Raw genomic sequence first — 18568 nt, 5'->3', positions numbered from 1 at the left:
CCTTGTGGCTAAAGGGATCAGGGGGTATGGAGAGAAGGCAGGTACAGGATACTGAGTTGGATGATCAGCCGTGATCATATTGAATGGTGGTGCAGGCTCGAAAGGCCGAATGGCCTACTCCTGCACCTAATTTCTATGTTCTATGTTTCTATGATACAGCATGGAAACAGGCCCTTCGGCCCACCGAGTCCGTGCCGACCATTGATCACCTGTTCATACACACCAGGTCCATGTTATCCCACTTTCGCGTCCACTCCCTACACACTAGGGGGGCAATTTACTGAGGGCCGATTAACCTACAAACCCGCACATCTTTGGGATGTGGGAGAAACCCAGAGCACCCGGAGGAAGCCCACAGGGACACGGGGAGAACGTGCAAACTCCACACAGACAGCCGCCGAGGTCAGGATCGATGCCGGCTCTCTGGCGCTGTGAGGCAGCAGCTCTACCCGCATCGCCACCGTGCCGCGCTAAAGGAAGAGGAACATCAGAAGACAATGGAAGAGGCTAGCAGTTGGCACCTCACACTGACAATTGGTACAAATGATAAATCAGGCTGAGGGAGGGAAGGGCTGCTTCCTCTCATTGATGACTGAGGGGTCCTGAACACTTGAAACAGTTAATGCCGGATGTGAGGAAAGGCAAGACTTGTAACTCAGGAAGTCTGAACGGGCAGTGACTGGTGTCTCACAGAAGGGTCACGTGTGCTGAGGTACAGTGAAAAGCTTTTGTTGTGTGCTATCCAGTCAGCAGAAAAATATATGATTACATTCGTGCCATTTACAGTGTACATGATAAGTCAATTGTAATTAGTGCAAGTTAAAGCCAGTAAAGTCCGATCAAAGATAGTCCGAGGGTCTCCAATGTGGTAGATAGGAGTCCAGGATGGCTCACTGGTTGGTGAGAGGACGGTTCAGTTGCCTGATAACAGCTGGGAAGAAACTGTCCCTGAATCTGGAGGTGTGTGTTTCCACCGTTGGCCTTGCCAAGGCAGCGTGAGCTGTAAATGGAGTCGATGGAAGGGAGGTTGGGATCCAATGAGAAAGGATGAGTTCCTTGTCTATAGCATCCTTTAGAGTCATAGCATCATGCAGTGTGGAAACAGGCTCTTCGGCCCAATGCGTCCAAACCGATCAAGACAGCCCGCGAAAGGTGTTGTTTGAAATGAGACACTTACCCGGAGAGGGTGAGGGGCAGAAGGATCATGACGTGTGCAATGGCTGTGATGGGGCTCAGATCACTCTGTTCACTAATGCTGCAAAAAGAAGCAAAGAAGCATTTCAGAACCCTCATCCCAATAACCTTGATAAATCACAATTAAATTCATCCCTATTTTACCAAAACATTCAAAATAAGCCATATACTGGATGTGTTGGAAGGAACTGCAGATGCCGGTTTAGACACAAGGTGCTGGAGTAACTCGGCGGGACAGGCTGCATCTCTGGTGAGAAGGAATGGGTGAAGAAGGGTCTCGACCCGAACCGTCACCCATTCCCTCTCTCCAGAGATGCTGCCTGTCCCGCTGAGTTACTCCAGCACTTTGTGGCTGGAATAGTTAGGTCCTGCGGCAGAGTGGATAGAAGGGCAGCAGGTGGCGCCCTTGTGCAAGTAGGGAGTGAGGCATCAAGAGCAACACCGCCCACTGCTGAGCAACCTGTAGTACTGCAGCCTCTAGTACTCGTCAGTCCGGTCGACAGGCTCACTCTCGTTCAATAAAAGGAACTGCAGATGCTGGTTGACACAATGGGACGCAATGGGACTATTATCTAAATGGTGGCCGATTAGGAAAAGGGGAGATGCAGCAAGACCTGGGTGTCATGGTACACCAGTCATTGAAAATGGGCATGCAGTTGCAGCAGGCAGTGAAGAAAGCGAATGGTATGTTAGCTTTCATAGCAAAAGGATTTGAGTATAGGAGCAGGGAGGTTCTACTGCAGTTGTACAGGATCTTGGTGAGACCACACCTGGAGTATTGCGTACAGTTTTGGTCTCCTAATCTGAGGAAGGACATTATAGCCATAGAGGGAGTACAGAGAAGGTTCACCAGACTGATTCCTGGGATGTCAGGACTTTCATATGAAGAAAGACTGGATAGACTTGGCTTATACTCGCTAGAATTTAGGAGATTGAGAGGGGATCTTATAGAAACGCACAAAATTCTTATGGGGTTGGACAGGCTAGATGCAGGAAGATTGTTCCAGATGTTGGGGAAGTCCAGGACAAGGGGTCACAGCTTAAGGATAAGGGGGAAATCCTTTAGGACCGAAATGAGAAGAAACTTTTTCACACAGAGAGTGGTGAATCTCTGGAACTCTCTGCCACAGAGGGTAGTTGAGGCCAGTTCATTGGCTATATTTAAGAGGGAGTTAGATGTGGCCCTTGTGGCTAAAGGGATCAGGGGGTATGGAGAGAAGGCAGGTACGGGATACTGAGTTGGATGATCAGCCATGATCATATTGAATGGCGGTGCAGGCTCGAAGGGCCGAATGGCCTACTGCACCTATTTTCTATGTATCTATGTATCTATGCAAGGTGCTGGAGTAACTCAGCAACCTGCACGGGAAGGTGGACGCTCCCGCCCCCACGAGTCTCGGGCAGATGGGGCTCGTCAGCCTGGGAAGGCAGTCCATCTAGGAGAGGGAAAACTCCGATTTAAATCCTCCACTGCCTTGTGGCCGTATCCAGTCATAGAAAAGGCTCCAGGAGTAAACCTCAAGAAAATCCAGAGTCGGAGCCCCTAAGGCAGTTTGTCGTTGTCTACAACCTCGCTCTGGCAGCTCCTGCGACGGCGCTGGTGCCAAACTGTAACGACCCTGCTGTTCCTTTGGATCGATCAGCGACGTGGAGAGGAGGGGACGTGCTGCATGGGCAACAGCCTGTCCTCCACATGACATCGATCGCCCAGGCTTGCATCACCCATGGTCAGTCATGACGAGGGGGGCCTACTACTAACCTACAAACTCATACGTCATACTGGAGCCCCCGGAGAAAACCCACGCGGGTCATGGAGAGAACGTACAAACTCCGTACAGACAGCACCCATAGTCAGGATGGAACCCGGGTCTCCGGCACTGTGAAGCAGCAACTCTACCGCTGCATTCCTTGCAGCCCTCACCCATATAATCGAAGGTCACCAAAGCAACCAGGGAGAAAGATTGGACATACTTTCCGCAAAAATATATAAAATCACATCACGTGGTCGATATTGTCCCACTTCAGGAACCTAAACAACACTCACGTTGTCAGCTGAAGAATAATTGGCAAGGTGGTGGTTTCGATGGTGATCGGAGCTATGCTTAAGATCAGGTAAAAGGTGACCTGGAGAGAAAGAATATAACATCAGTGTATCCTGAAATAGTGATATTTACCTCTACACCTCCCCATCATACACTGCACCCAGGGTCACATCAGAGACCATAATGGACCTGGAGGAAGCCAATCAGCCCATCAAGCCTCTTAGCCATTTAATCAGTCCTGGCATCTGTCTCTTCATCAATCCAGTGCCTCGATATTCTTTTACCCAACAAAAACAATAGAAAATTGAGGGGGGATCTTATAGAAACTTACAAAATTCTTAAGGGGTTGGGCAGGCTAGATGCAGGAAGATTGTTCCCGATGTTGGGGAAGTCCAGAACAAGGGGTCACAGTTTAAGGATAAGGGGGAAAACTTTTAGGGCCGAGATGAGAAAAACATTTTTTTTTCACACACAGAGAGTGGTGAATCTGTGGAATTCTCTGCCACAGAAGGTAGTTGAGGCCGGTTCATTGGCTATATTTAAGAGGGAGTTAGATGTGGCCCTTGTGGCTAAAGGGATCAGGCGGTATGGAGAGAAGGCAGGTACAGGATACTGAGTTGGATGATCAGCCATGATCATATTGAATGGCGGTGCAGGCTCGAAGGGCCGAATGGCCTACTCCTGCACCTATTTTCTATGTTTCTATGTTTCTATCAATGGTGCCCTGATTTCAGATGTTTTTCCCGGGGGGTTATTCCAGATTTGCCCTTCCTGAGTGCTGAGCCGGCCACTGCTTCTGGGCTGTTCCACCAGCGGTAGGAGTGTCTCTTGAATCTGCTTGCATTTATATAGCACCTTTTAATGTCATTAAACATCTTAAGTCTCTTCAATGGAAGAACAGTCGCAGGGCACCAGGGGATATACTGTAACAGGACTGGTGTTGAGTTTAGTTGAGCTTTCAATGTCTCACAGAGATGTACAGCATAGAAATAGGCCCTTCGCCCCAACTTGTCCCCGCTGACCTCAGTGATGCTTGATCTGTCCCACGCTTTCACGTGACTGATCCGAATTACAACCGATCCAAGAGGAAACGACGGCAGGGAAGTCAATCCCAAACATAACACAGGACCGGAGCTACTCTGAAACATCGTGTGTGACAGAACCCGGTACATCTTTCCATCGCTAGACTACACATGGAGTCCACAGTGGAGACCAAGAGTGTCGGGACCACAGGCCTCATCCTCCTGAACTTCAAGGAGTAGAGTCCCAGCCTGCTCAACCTCTCCCTGTAGCTCACACCCTGGAGTTCTGGCAACATCGACTGCCGGGGAGAAGCACATACCTCAGCATTTCGCTTCATGGGGTTTCCCATCTCACATTCAGCCTGAGAACCGTTGGTATTTGCCACGCAGTCCAGATTCTTGTCCTGGAAAGAGAGGGAGGAAATGTGTTAACTCTTTTGTGTTGTGAGCTTAGATCATGCACTTGCCTATGGTGCAGAGCAACTAGAAGTGACAAGACCACTGGTCTATAGCTCTTGCTACATTTAGTTTAGTTTCGAGACACAGCATGGAAACAGGTGAGTACGTCAACCATTGATTGCCTGTTCAATAGTTCCATGTTATCTCACTATTGCATCTTACACACCAGGGGCAATTTATAATGGATGGGATTTATATAGCGCCTTTCTAATACTCAAGGCGCTTTACATCGCATTATTCATTCACTCCTCAGTCACACTCGGTGGTGGTAAGCTACTTCTGTAGCCACAGCTGCCCTGGGGCAGACTGACGGAAGCGTGGCTGCCAATCTGCGCCTACGGCCCTTCCGACCACCACCAATCACTCACACACATTCACACACAGGCAAAGGTGGGTGAAGTGTCTTGCCCAAGGACACAACGACAGTATGCACTCCAAGCGGGATTCGAACCGGCTACCTTCCGGTTGCCAGCCGAACACTTAGCCCATTGTGCCATCTGTCGTCCTTTACAACTGACCTCAATCATTTGCCTTGTTCCAAAATACATCTGATTTATCCATCTGTTTCTATTGAGTTTAGATTAGTTTTAGATTACTGATACAGCATGGTTACAGGCCCTTCGGCCCACCGAGTCCATGCCGACCATCACACTAGTTCTAAGTTATCCCACTTTCTCATCCTTAGGGGCAATTTACAGAGGGCCAATTAACTTACAAATGGCAATGTGGGAGGAAGCCAGAGCACCCGGAGAAAGCCCACGCGGTCACAGGGAGAACATGCAGACTCCACACGCACAGACAGCACCCGTAGTCAGGAACGAACCAGGGACCGGCGCTGTGAGGCAGCAGCTCTACCCACTGCACCATTTGCTGCGTTCAGTACTGCTTGTGGCCTTTCTTCCTTTGAAAGAGCGCGGAAGTCTAAGCCAAGGTGAAAGGTGGTCAGTAATCAGGACACTGGGGTCAGGAGATAAAGGGGTCAGGTGGGGTCAATCCTTTTGAGAAGACTAAGTAACTCTCTAATTTCCTCTCCAGTGGAGAGTTTCACTCAGATATTGTGTTAAACACATGAATAGAATGTGCGAAACAGTTAAGTGAAGAGAATGCTTCTTGGGCTGTGCGGTGGCTTGGCTCGATGTTGGGACATCTGAGGCCCATTATAGGCCCAGTATCCTGGCAGAAAATCATGCCAGAACTGAGAGGTTGTAGCTATTAGGAATGGCTGGGGTTCTTTTCCCCAGTAAAGGGATCTTTAAGAAAGTATTTGCAAGAGAGAGATGCGGAGAAACTATTTCAATTTACTTGTCTTGATCCATCTTAAAGGCATCCATACCACTTTCGTACACTATCCTTGTAATAGTGCAACTCCGGACACCATTAATATACAGAAAGGTCATTCAGGAGCAAATTATTTTTCAAACATAACGGTACGTAGGTGAAATGGACGTGGCAACACAGGCATTTTAATTTAGTTTTGCTTGGAGATACAGTGCAGAAACAGCCCACCGAGTCTGCACCGACCAGCGATCCCCGCACACTAACACTATCCTACACACACGAGGGACAATTTACACTCATACCAAGCCAAGGAGGGCATCTACCACACGCGGTGCCTCAGGAAGGCCCTCAGCATCCATAAGGACTCATCACACCCCTGCCACGGTCTGTTTCAACTACTTCCCTCCGGCAGACGTTACAAGGCCTTCTACGCCCGAACCTCCAGACTCAGGAACAGCTTCATCCCAAGAGCTATAGCGGCTCTGATCCGGCCCTAATGAGTGCCCCCCCACCCACCCCCTTTGGACAGTCTCCCTCAGATGGTCACGTCAATCAATTCAGCTTGTTTATTTATGTATTGTATTTATTTACCTCTCTTGTACATCAGTGGAGCTGCACACTAAATCTCGTTGCACTGACGTGCAATGACAATAAAAGATATATTATTATTATTATTATTATTATTATTAATTAACCTACAAACCTGCACGTCTTTGGAGTGTGGGAGGAAACCGAAGATCTCGGGGGAAAAACCCACGCGGGTCACGGGGAGAACGTGCAAACTCCACCCAGACAGCGCCCGTAGTTGGGATTGAACCCGGTACTCTGACGCTGGGAGTGCTGTAAGGTAGCAACTCTACCGCTGGGCCACCGTGTGTGCCTGACACCCGGCCCACCCACACCCCAGTCACTTCAGAGGTTCGCCAAACATCCCACTTCTTCCACTATCTCGCTCCCCCTTCCCACAGCCCTGTCCCCTTCCATCTTCACCCCTCCCCCTGGCTTTACATTCCACTCTTCTTCTCTCCCTGTCTGGCATCCTTTTGTCTCCAGCCTTTTCCACTCATCTGCCAATCAAGCCTCCCACTCACCTGTATCCACCTATCTGAAGAAAGGTCCTGACCCGAAACGTCACCTATCTATGTTCTCCACAGATGCTGCCTGACCCGCTGAGTTACTCCAGCACTGTGTGAAACGTCACCTATCCATGTTCTCCACAGATGCTGCCTGACCCGCTGAGTTACTCCAGCACTCTGTGAAACGTCACCTATCCATGTTCTCCACAGATGCTGCCTGACCCGCTGAGTTACTCCAGCACTCTGTGAAACGTCACCTATCCATGTTCTCCACAGATGCTGCCTGACCCGCTGAGTTACTCCAGCACTCTGTGAAACGTCACCTATCCATGTTCTCCACAGATGCTGCCTGACCCGCTGAGTTACTCCAGCACTCTGTGAAACGTCACCTATCTATGTTCTCCATAGACACTGCCTGACCCGCTGAGTTACTCCAGCACTCTGTGAAACGTCACCTATCCATGTTCTCCACAGATGCTGCCTGACCCGCTGAGTTACTCCAGCACTCTGTGAAACGTCACCTATCCATGTTCTCCACAGATGCTGCCTGACCCACTGAGTTATGGTGCAGCAGCATCTATGGAGCTAAGGAAATAGGCAACGTTTCGGGCCGAAATCCTTCTGGAAATAGGCAATGTTTCGGGCCGAAACCCTTACGGGTTTTGGCCCGAAACGTTGCCTATTTCCTTAGCTCCATAGATGCTGCCTGACCCGCTGAGTTACTCCAGCACTCTGTGAAACGTCACCTATCCATGTTCTCCACAGATGCTGCCTGACCCGCTGAGTTACTCCAGCACTCTGTGAAACGTCACCTATCCATGTTCTCCACAGATGCTGCCTGACCCGCTGAGTTACTCCAGCACTCTGTGAAACGTCACCTATCCATGTTCTCCACAGATGCTGCCTGACCCGCTGAGTTACTCAAGTGGGGAACTGGTACCTGAGATGATCGGAAAGCAGAGTAGGAGAGTGTGTCGGGGAAGTTTGCCGTGAGAACGGCCTCGTGTGCGTCGTCTCCATCTTTACTTGGGTTCCTGGGGTCAGTCGGGAAGTTGGTGACGGTGATCTCCAATGCAATGTCATTCTGGTCACTGAAAGAGAACACTTGCCTTCCTTGTTCATCTCTGCAATAAAGATGGCACATGATAAATAACTCAACCCACTGCCCTTCAGGCAAGATTACACCCAGTTGCAGTCTTGTCTGCCACCTACTCCTTCACAATATTGAGAATTATCAGCATTATGGTGCAGAAAGAAAGATGGAACATAGAAGAGTACAGTGACAGGCCCTTCGGCCCACAACGTCTGTGCCGAGCAATGATTCCAAGACCAACTCATGTCTGCATGCTTGTGATCCATATCCCACCATACATCCATTAGCCTATCGAAAAGTCGCTTAGACATCAGTATCGTATCTCTCTCCAGCAGCCCCCTGGCACGCACCACCCTCCATACATTAAGCTTTGTCCCTCCCACTTTAAATCTATGCCCTGTGGTGTTCGACATTTTAACCCTGGAAAAAAGCTTCCAGGTGTCTACCCTATCTATCCACTGAAAATCTTACATGCTTCTATTGGGTCTCCCCTCAGCCTCTATCGTTCCAGAGAAAACAATCCAAGTCTGTCCAACATCTCCCTGTTGCCAATACCCCCTAATAACTGCGCGACATGTGACACCTGTCCCTATACCGGGCCGAAACCCTGAAGGAAATAGGCAACGTTTCGGGACGAAACCCTGAAGGAAATAGGCAACGTTTCGGGCCGAAACCCTGAAGGAAATAGGCAACGTTTCGGGTCGAAACCCTGAAGGAAATAGGCAACGTTTCGGGTCGAAACCCTGAAGGAAATAGGCAACGTTTCGGGCCAAATCCCTTGGGAAATAGGCAACGTTTCGGGCCGAAACCCAAGGGTTTCGGCCCAAAACGTTGCCCATTTCCTTCGCTCCACAGATGCTGCTGCACCCGCTGAGTTTCTCCAGCATTTTTGTCTACCTTCCATTTTCCAGCATCTGCAGTTCCTTCTTAAACTCATTAAGAGTATTTTATGCCTAACATATAATGCTCCCCTCTGCTGGCTGATGTCAGTATTGGTGCCTTTACACTTTTCTGCACATTTGGGGACTTTTGTGAAACATCAGGGGGAAATTGTTTACACTAAATCTGAAACCTGCTGGGGAAAAAACCCAGCAGTGCAGATCTCCAGGTTATTTTATCAGTACACAATTATGATCACAATACTGGCAAACTTCTCGTAGAAGTTCCCCCTGTTGGACGCTGAAGTATCAGTTTGGTATTAGTCAGGTTATTCAAGGACATTTCTAAAATGTCACCAGTAATAGCTCTATGCATGTGAATGAAAATACATTCAATGGTAACGTCCAAATGAAAGGACTATCGGGAAAGAGGTGAGTTTATTTCCAACGGGATCCCACAGATATTCCCATCTCCACCCCTTCCCACTTTCCGCAGAGACCGTTCCCTGTGCAACTCCCTGGTTAACTCGTCCCTTCCCACCCCAACCACCCCTTCCCCTGGTACCTTCCCCTGCAACCGCAGGAGATGCAACACCTGTCTCTATACCTCCTCCCTCGACTCTGTCCAGGGACCCCGACAGTCCTATCAAGTTGGGCAGATGTTCACTTGTACCTCCTCCAACCTCATCTGCTGTATCAGGTGTTCAAGATGTGGACTCTTATACATCGGCGAGACCAAACGCAGACTGGGCGATCGTTTAGCTGAACACCTTCGCTCAGCACGCCTGGACCTACCTGACCTCCCGGTTGCCAAACACGTTAATTCCCATTCCCACACTGACCTTTCTGTCCTAGGCCTCCTCCATTGTCAGAGTGAGGCCCAGCGCAAATTGGAGGAACAGCATCTCATATTTCGCCCAGTGGTATGAATATTGATGTCTCCCACTTCAAGTAACCCCTGCATTCCCTCTCTCTCCATCCCTCCCCCACCCAAGTCGCACCAGTTTCTTGTTCACACCTAGCAAACAGCTAACAATGGCCTATTTCCTTTATCATCATTACTTTTTTGCATATCTTTCATCCATTTGTTCTATATCTCTCCACATCACCATCTATATCTCTCGTTTCCCTTTCTCCTGACTCTCAGTCTGAAGAAGAGTCTCGACCCGAAACGTCACCCATTTCTTCTTTTCACAGACCCTGGCATTATGTGTCTGTCTTCGGTTTAAACCAGCATCTGCAGTTCCTTCCTACACATTTAATCTCTGAGGCTTTGTCCAGGAATTTCCCACGAAATGAGTCGGAACAGTGCGAGAGGAAGTAAGTGAGATAGCAACATAAAGAATGCCAATTAAACAAAAGCTTTACAATGCTGCAGATACAGATAAGAATATCTGAGGAAAGAAACCGTTCTTACAGTGGCAATGGCTGGAAGGCATCGTTCAGCCGGGTGCCAAATCTATACTTCAACTGTAGGTTGCTCTGACAAATCTTATCAGGACCACAGCCTTCCCTCAGGAAATTCACCTGCAAGAACACAACAGGAGCAAAGTACAGTTAGATTGGTGACCATTAAAGTCTGAGGCGGTGGCTCTGGCAGCCTTGAAGGCTGTCTTGGTCAGTAGGTTTGAGGCTCCGATACTCGACTGCCTTTAGATCCCAGTGCAATACTGAGGGGGCTCCACACTCTCGCCACCTTTAGAACGAATGGGCAAACCTTTCTACCATCTCAGGTGGGCACGAAAAACACCATGGTCCCTTGGAGAGAGGAGCAGGAGAATTCTACAAGCCCTAGCCGGCCGATCGGTAAAACAGAACAGCAGGCCAACAGCTCAAGGCCGTTTGTCGGAGGCTGTTGTGAATATCTCAATGCTTAGTTCCTGCATATATCCCAATTTCAATACAACTATGCTTGCAGGATATTTAATTGGCTCTAAAGGCCTCCGAGTTGATGAGAGGTTCTGTGGCAACGCAAGTCATTCTTGCTTAATGTAGAAACCACAGCAAGAAACGCACCAGAAAAGACCCGTGCAGTTCACTGAAGGCAGTCACCAACTCTGCCCATGGATATGGGTGCCGGAGGCCAGTCGAGGACCTTGGCGCCTCTTTGCATACTCTGTGTATGGTACGCAAACCAAAGAGTTTCACTTTGGCATCTCACGTGTGATAATAAAGTATCAGTCCATCAATCAATCAAAGATAGACACAAAAAGCTGGAGTAACTCAGCGGGACAGGCAGCATCTCCGGAGAGAAGGAATGGGTGACGTTCCAGGTCGACCCGAAACGCCACCCATTCCTTCTCTCCAGAGATACTGCCTGTCCCGCTGAGTTACTCCAGCTTTTTGTGTCTATCTTCGGATTGAACCAGCATCTGCAGTTCCTTCCGACACATCAATAAATCGATCTCTTCAAACTATTTGTGGTGAGTGACCGCAGGGATAGCCCGGTCATTAGCCCATGTACATAGAAACATAGAAACATAGAAACATAGAAATTAGGTGCAGGAGTAGGCCATTCGGCCCTTCGAGCCTGCACCGCCATTCAATATGATCATGGCTGATCATCCAACTCAGTATCCCGTACCTGCCTTCTCTCCATACCCTCTGATCCCCTTAGCCACAAGGGCCACATCTAACTCCCTCTTAAATATAGCCAATGAACTGGCCTCGACTACCTTCTGTGGCAGAGAATTCCAGAGATTCACCACTCTCTGTGTGAAAAAGTTCTTCTCATCTCGGTTTTAAAGGATTTCCCCCTTATCCTTAAGCTGTGACCCCTTGTCCTGGACTTCCCCAACATCGGGAGCAATCTTCCTGCATCTAGCCTGTCCAACCCCTTAAGAATTTTGTAAGTTTCTATAAGATTTGGGACACAGATGGCGCGCAGTTTTTAATCAACTTCAAATTGCCCCTGAAGGAAGTGGCTTGCTGGGGTATTTCAAAGAGCATTTAGAAATGAACACAGGCCAGACCAGATGTGGGTGGCGGGTTTGCTCCTCAGAAGGACTTTGGTGAAGCAGACAACAGTTTAGAGTTGCAACAAGGAAACGGGCCCTTCGGCCCACCGAGTCCATGCCGACCATCGATCACGGATCTGGTATTTTCACAATAATCATCACTGGAGTTTAGTTTAGTTTAGTTTAGTTTAGAGATACAGCACGGGAACAGGCCCTTCGGCCCACCGAGTCCATGCCGACCAGCGATCGCCCCCGTACACTAACACTATCCTACACACACTGGGGACAAATTACAATCTTACCAAAGCCAATTAACCTACAAACCTGTACGTCTTTGGAGTGTGGGAGGAAACCGGAGCACCCGGAGAAAACCCACGCAGGTCACGGGGAGAACGCACAAACTCCGCACATACAGCACCCGTAGGCGGGATGGAACCTGGGTTTCTGGCACAGAGGCAGCAACTCCACCGTGTCACCCGAAAATACAAATGTATAAATTTGTTATTGATATTTATAAATTTATTTCATTAATAATTTGAACTCCCCCATCGTGAGGTGGGATTCGAGAAAGTCTTGAGATTCCATCCGGGACTCTGCCATCACATTGTCCTCATGAATAAATCCGAGTCAACCCACTGCATTTACATTCTGAAATCCCACAGGCAGCCTTGTGCAGTTCCAGTGCAGAAGGTACAGGCGCACCCACCTCTTCCCGCAATGTGCGAGAAACATCAGCATTTAAGACAGGCATCAAGTATGCCAGCTGCCTGTCCGCCTGCTTCCTCGTGCGTTTGGCATCCTTGATCAAGTACGTCAACGTGACTGGGATGTGTCGCAACTTGTCTCTGATGTTCTCCTGTGAACCCAAGCAATAGTAATCAGCAGCTTCCCTCTTCCAATGCCTATCCATGCCTGCAGTCAGTGCAGTACTCCTCCCCCACGCCCTGTACCCCAGTACTCCTTTGCCATGCCCGTACACCCACTGTACCCATACCCTGGCACCCCTCTCCCACGCCTATACCACCCACTGTGTTCATGCCCCCGAGCATACCACTATGGGACGACGGATGGCACAATGGGCTAAGTGTTCGGCTGGCAACCGGAAGGTAGCCGGTTCGAATCCCGCTTGGAGTGCATACTGTCGTTGTGTCCTTGGGCAAGACACTTCACCCACCTTTGCCTGTGTGTGAATGTGTGTGAGTGATTGGTGGTGGTCGGAGGGGCCGTAGGCGCAGATTGGCAGCCACGCTTCCGTCAGTCTGCCCCAGGGCAGCTGTGGCTACAGAAGTAGCTTACCACCACCGAGTGTGACTGAGGAGTGAATGAATAATGCGATGTAAAGCGCCTTGAGTATTAGAAAGGCGCTATATATATAAATCCCATCCATTATTATTATTATTATGCCACCTGGCCAGTGCCACCTCCAGCTTTCCTCCTTACCCGCAGCTTCATGGTGACGTTGACACAGTTGCGCAGCGACTGCCTCCTGAGGACCACTTCACCGGTGTATTGGTTCTCCGCGTCGCTAGGACTCCTCTTCAGAAAGGTCACGCGGGGGGGCCTCCTCGTCTGACCTTCGACCTCCGGCGAGTCGGCCTCAATTGCGAAGCCGAGAACTGCAAGCAACAAAGGCAAGCACACGGTTCAACGTACGTACCTCGACGACTGCGACGACAATACACCACTGGACACGTGTCCATCGGTCACCTCTGGATCGGCTTCACCAGAGGCACCCTTCACCGAAACCATGGGTAATGCTCACACTCCTTCAACGCCCAAGCTAAGTATGTTTATTTAATAAGTGCAATTTTTAACAAAATTGAACTATTTATTAAAACAACAAGGCATCAAAAGTTGTTTGCAAATAAAAGATAACCTACAATGAATCAAGGGTAATCCAAAGATAGATGCAAAATGCCGGAGTATCTCAGTGGGTCAAAAGGAATAGGTGACGTTTCCGATCGAGACCCTTCTTCAGACTGAGAGTCTCCAGGCCCGAAACGTCACCGATCCATGTTCTCCACAGATGCTGCCTGACCCGCTGAGTTACTCCAGCACTCTGTGAAACGTCACCTATCCATGTTCTCCACAGATGCTGCCTGACCCGCTGAGTTACTCCAGCACTCTGTGAAACGTCACCTATCCATGTTCTCCACAGATGCTGCCTGACCCGCTGAGTTACTCCAGCACTCTGTGAAACGTCACCTATCCATGTTCTCCACAGATGCTGCCTGACCCACTGAGTTACTCCAGCACTCTGTGAAACGTCACCTATCCATGTTCTCCACAGATGCTGCCTGACCCGCTGAGTTACTCCAGCACTCTGTGAAACGTCACCTATCCATGTTCTCCACAGATGCTGCCTGACCCGCTGAGTTACTCCAGCACTCTGTGAAACGTCACCTATCCATGTTCTCCACAGATGCTGCCTGACCCGCTGAGTTATTCACGCATTTTGTATCACTCTTCAGTGTAAACCAGCATCTGCAGTTGCTTCCTACACTAGAAAAGAGATGATAAGCCAAAGACCTTTCTTTAGCGCCAGCTCCTTGGCCATAGTCTGTCCTTCACACAAAATAGATCAAACAGCCGTTTAACTTATTGCTCCCTCAATCAAGCCTGGTTGGGGAAGGGATTGGATATGATTTTGCCAACCACCTTCCCACTCGCGTTCCAGGCAGGGAACGGCAGAAACGTTACCTTTAGCGCCATCTTGAATCAATTCTTGCCATTAAGGAAAATCTGCCCGCTTGGCGCTCTCACCTCTATGCAAGAGGCTTGTCGGTACAAACACCAAAGCCGCTAAAATGGATGCTAAAAATTCCACGCTAATTGCGCAGCTAAGAACGGGGAGGTCTCGTTCCCTCTTCAGCACAGGGCGGCAAAAATGCACCTTGCCACCACTTTCGTGGGATCTTGCTTTGCGCGGAATGGCGCCTGCCTTTGCCTGCAAAACGTCATGTAACTTTGGCGCACGTTTTGGCGCGTGCTTTGAGAGGTGAGAGGCTGCAGGAGGAAGACTTAGGGAATAACTCAGGGAAAGCACAGATTGAACGCCACACTCAGGTGTACAATGGCATGTTGTTCCCCCACACACTACTCACTGAATGCAGTTGCTGGCATTATGAAGGAGGGCACTGCCCTCTGGAAGGGGTGACCCATTTCCCACGAGGCTGCCTGGTAAGATGCCAAGCGGCAGAGTCCCAAAGGCAAGCTTCCATGAAGCAGAAGGGGTGCAATGCACAGTTACAATATCCTCGTGGTTACTCCACCAGACCAGCTCCACGAGGATGCAGGATTCTGTCCTGCGGGATGTAACTGCTCGACACTGCCAGCTGTGCCCGGAGTAGATGGCAAAGCCTGGCCACCGTGCCACACCACCGTAAAGCAGTGCTCCTCAGAGAGACCCTGCAGCCTGATAGCCCTAGCAGGGGTGAGCAAATGGCAGGCAAAGTTTTGAGTTCCTTTCCGCCACTTCACAACTGCCCCATCGGCTGTCAGCGGGACCTGGTAATGCCGCCGGCAACGCACGGTTCCTCGGCAAGTGCAGGCTCGGCCCAGTTGCCAGCAGACTTGCCGTGGAGTCAGAATGATGTCAGCTCAAAGCCACTCGACAGAATACATAATAATAATAATAATAATACATTTTATTTAATGGGCGCCTTTCAGACATCTCAAGGACACCTTACATAGTAATCGGAATAACATATAATCGGAATATAACAAGTAATAAAGACATCACAGAGACACATAGTCTGCTCAGAAAGTGTGCTGCGTTACTAGAAAAGAGATGATAAGCCAAAGACCTTTCTTTAGCGCCAGCTCCTTGGCCATAGTCTGTCCTTCACACAAAATAGATCAAACAGCCGTTTAACTTATTGCTGTTCGCAAGAGTTTTGCCATGCACAAAGAATTGCTGCTGCCTTTGCCAACTGAACAACCATTACAGCACTTCATAGGAATCTGCACCCTGTACAGAACCTTTGAACATTTTATGAGACGCTACTGATTTCTACATGGCCATGTTCTTTCCTTCCCTGTAACACTCGCTGCTGCAATGCCCAGAGAGGTGTCGAGAAATGATTGAGCTCAACAACATTTTTCTCAATGGCAAACCTTCAAGGTTCCGCACCCCTGGTACTGGGCACCTGCTCAGCCCTTTGCCTGTTCACCATTTGGCACGTGGATATCCACACAAGTTAATGCTTCATGAAATCCCCATTACCCCATTTTGTTTGAAACACTACATGAACTTGCACCCGCTGAGTTTCCCCAGCAATTTTGTGTACCTATGAACTTACCAATCCTGGGGTTGTAGGATTCAGGCTTCGAATTATAAAGGAAGCAGGCCCTGACATCAATACTGTGGGACAGAAAAAAACATTGTCAATTAGAACATAAACAAGCAGGGACATATCATCGTTAACACTGTGGATTCCTAACCTGCCCTCACTTCCTAAGATTCGACGGCAACAGGCATGTCCTAATCCAGCAGCGAATCAGCAGGCCGCACTTTGACTGGTGAAGCGCACTGCAGCTAGTAGCATTGCTTCATTTCAGACCTGCGATGCTCAGCCTCAGATGTTTTGCAGGTGACATTCTAGGGGAGCAGAGCTGAGAAGATGCTGTACGCTGGAATCTGTGGATGGGCTCTTCAATACTCGAGGATGTACGCTGGAATCTGTGCGGGCTCTTCAATACTCAATAGAAGGCAGAAGACCGACACCGAGTGCTGGAGTAACTCAGCTGGTCAGGCAGCATCTGTGGAGAACATGGATAGGTGACGTTTCACAGAGTGCTGAAGTAACTCAGCGGGTCAGGCAGCATCTGTGGAGAACATGGATAGGTGACGTTTCACAGAGTGCTGGAGTAACTCAGCGGGTCAGGCAGCATCTGTGGAGAACATGGATAGGTGACGTTTCACAGAGTGCTGAAGTAACTCAGCGGGTCAGGCAGCATCTGTGGAGAACATGGATAGGTGACGTTTCACAGAGTGCTGGAGTATCTCAGCGGGTCAGGCAGCATCTGTGGAGAACATGGATAGGTGACGTTTCACAGAGTGCTGGAGTAACTCAGCGGGTCAGGCAGCATCTGTGGAGAACATGGATAGGTGACGTTTCACAGAGTGCTGGAGTAACTCAGCGGGTCAGGCAGCATCTGTGGAGAACATGGATAGGTGACGTTTCACAGAGTGCTGGAGTAATTCAGCGGGTCAGGCAGCATCTGTGGAGAACATGGATAGGTGACGTTTCACAGAGTGCTGGAGTAACTCAGCGGGTCAGGCAGCATCTGTGGAGAACATGGATAGGTGACGTTTCACAGAGTGCTGGAGTAACTCAGCGGGACAGGCAGCATCTGTGGAGAACATGGATAGGTGACGCTTTGGGTCGGGACTCTTCTTCAGACAGATTGGAGTGGAGGGAGGGGGGGTGGGGTGGATCTGGAAGTGAGAAAAAACCAGGACAAATCGAGGCTGGCAACAGATGACCTCAGGCAGAGAGGTTCCCTGATAGGCTGATTGTTGGCTCAGGACGGTTAGAGGGTTACATGAACTGAGGAACTGGCTGAAATGAGGGGGCGGAGAGTGAGAGGAGGGGCGTGGGAGGTGTTTGTAGAAGTTACCTAAAATTGGAGGCCAGTATTCATACCGCTGGGGTGTAAGCTGCCCAAGTGGAACATGAGGTGCTGTTCCTCCAGTTTGCATCTATCCTCACTCTGCAATGGAGGAGGTCGAGGACTCATTGGTCAGTGTGGGAATGGGAGGGGGAGTTAAAGTGCTGAGCAACCGGGAGATCCAGCAGGTCTTGGCGGAGCGAGCGCAAGTGTGAAGTGAAACGGTCGCTGGGTCTACGCTTGGTCTCGCCGATGTACAGGAGGTCACATGAGGAACAGCAGAGGCAGTAGATAAGGTTAGAGGAGGCCACATCTCAGCTTTGCAAATTGCGCCTTGGCTTGTCAGAGGAGTGAGGCAAGGTCATTGCTCAGATACCACGCCACCAACCACAGGATCATGCTTGTCTCGACAGTCATATCCATCACAGGGAATCCAGAGAGTGACTCCAGACTCATTCGTCCCCCTGTCTACCATGGAGAGGCGTACAACATGGAACATCGTTCCGGATTTTCCAAGTGCTCCGTAATCTGCCCTTTCATTGCCAGCAGGAGGTCTACAAGTAGCTGTAGCTTTGGCCATCCACTGCGTTCACTGGCAGCACCCAGTCTCCATCCCAACCTCTCTGCTGTCGATGGATGTAAATCCACTTTGCCGGGGAGATTACAAGACTGGGATCAGCTCTGGAAAAGCTGGTCGGAAGAGTTAAGAGTTAAGGGGGATAATTCCACGGTCCCACCTCCGACATCCTTGGGAAGCATTAAGTTGTAGACAGGTACAGGCCTCCGCCATTGAATGAGATTATGGCTTATCTGTGGCCCCATTCCTATTCCTGTCCCTGCCCCTTAAAGGCCCTGTCCTACTTCCCCGAGTTACTCACGAACTCTCCCGAGTTTTCCCCTTGATTCGAACTCGGAGAATTACGGTAATAGCCATTTGTAGGTACTCGGAGCTATTT

At 49.6% G+C, this 18568-nt stretch overlaps 1 protein-coding gene across 4 annotated transcripts in view; it reads right to left on the bottom strand.

The window, feature by feature from the left end:
- itga7 (integrin subunit alpha 7) overlaps window positions 1-18568 on the bottom strand; it is a 129181-nt gene that overhangs the window by 18277 nt on the left and 92336 nt on the right. For all 4 annotated transcript variants that reach the window (XM_033015652.1, XM_033015651.1, XM_033015653.1 and 1 more), the window contains 8 exons: window positions 16301-16362; window positions 13440-13615; window positions 12706-12855; window positions 10460-10569; window positions 8012-8195; window positions 4579-4662; window positions 3239-3318; window positions 1178-1255 (listed from right to left, as the gene is read on the bottom strand). In XM_033015652.1, the coding sequence (XP_032871543.1) occupies window positions 1178-1255; window positions 3239-3318; window positions 4579-4662; window positions 8012-8195; window positions 10460-10569; window positions 12706-12855; window positions 13440-13615; window positions 16301-16362 (924 nt within the window). The remainder of the gene's footprint in view (window positions 1-1177; window positions 1256-3238; window positions 3319-4578; window positions 4663-8011; window positions 8196-10459; window positions 10570-12705; window positions 12856-13439; window positions 13616-16300; window positions 16363-18568) is intronic.

The sequence above is a fragment of the Amblyraja radiata genome, chromosome 46 (genome assembly GCF_010909765.2).
Source record: "Amblyraja radiata isolate CabotCenter1 chromosome 46, sAmbRad1.1.pri, whole genome shotgun sequence".
Classification (NCBI taxonomy): domain Eukaryota; kingdom Metazoa; phylum Chordata; class Chondrichthyes; order Rajiformes; family Rajidae; genus Amblyraja; species Amblyraja radiata.
The sequence above is the reverse complement of the archived record's forward strand: the minus strand, read 5'-3'. Positions and strand labels throughout refer to the sequence as shown.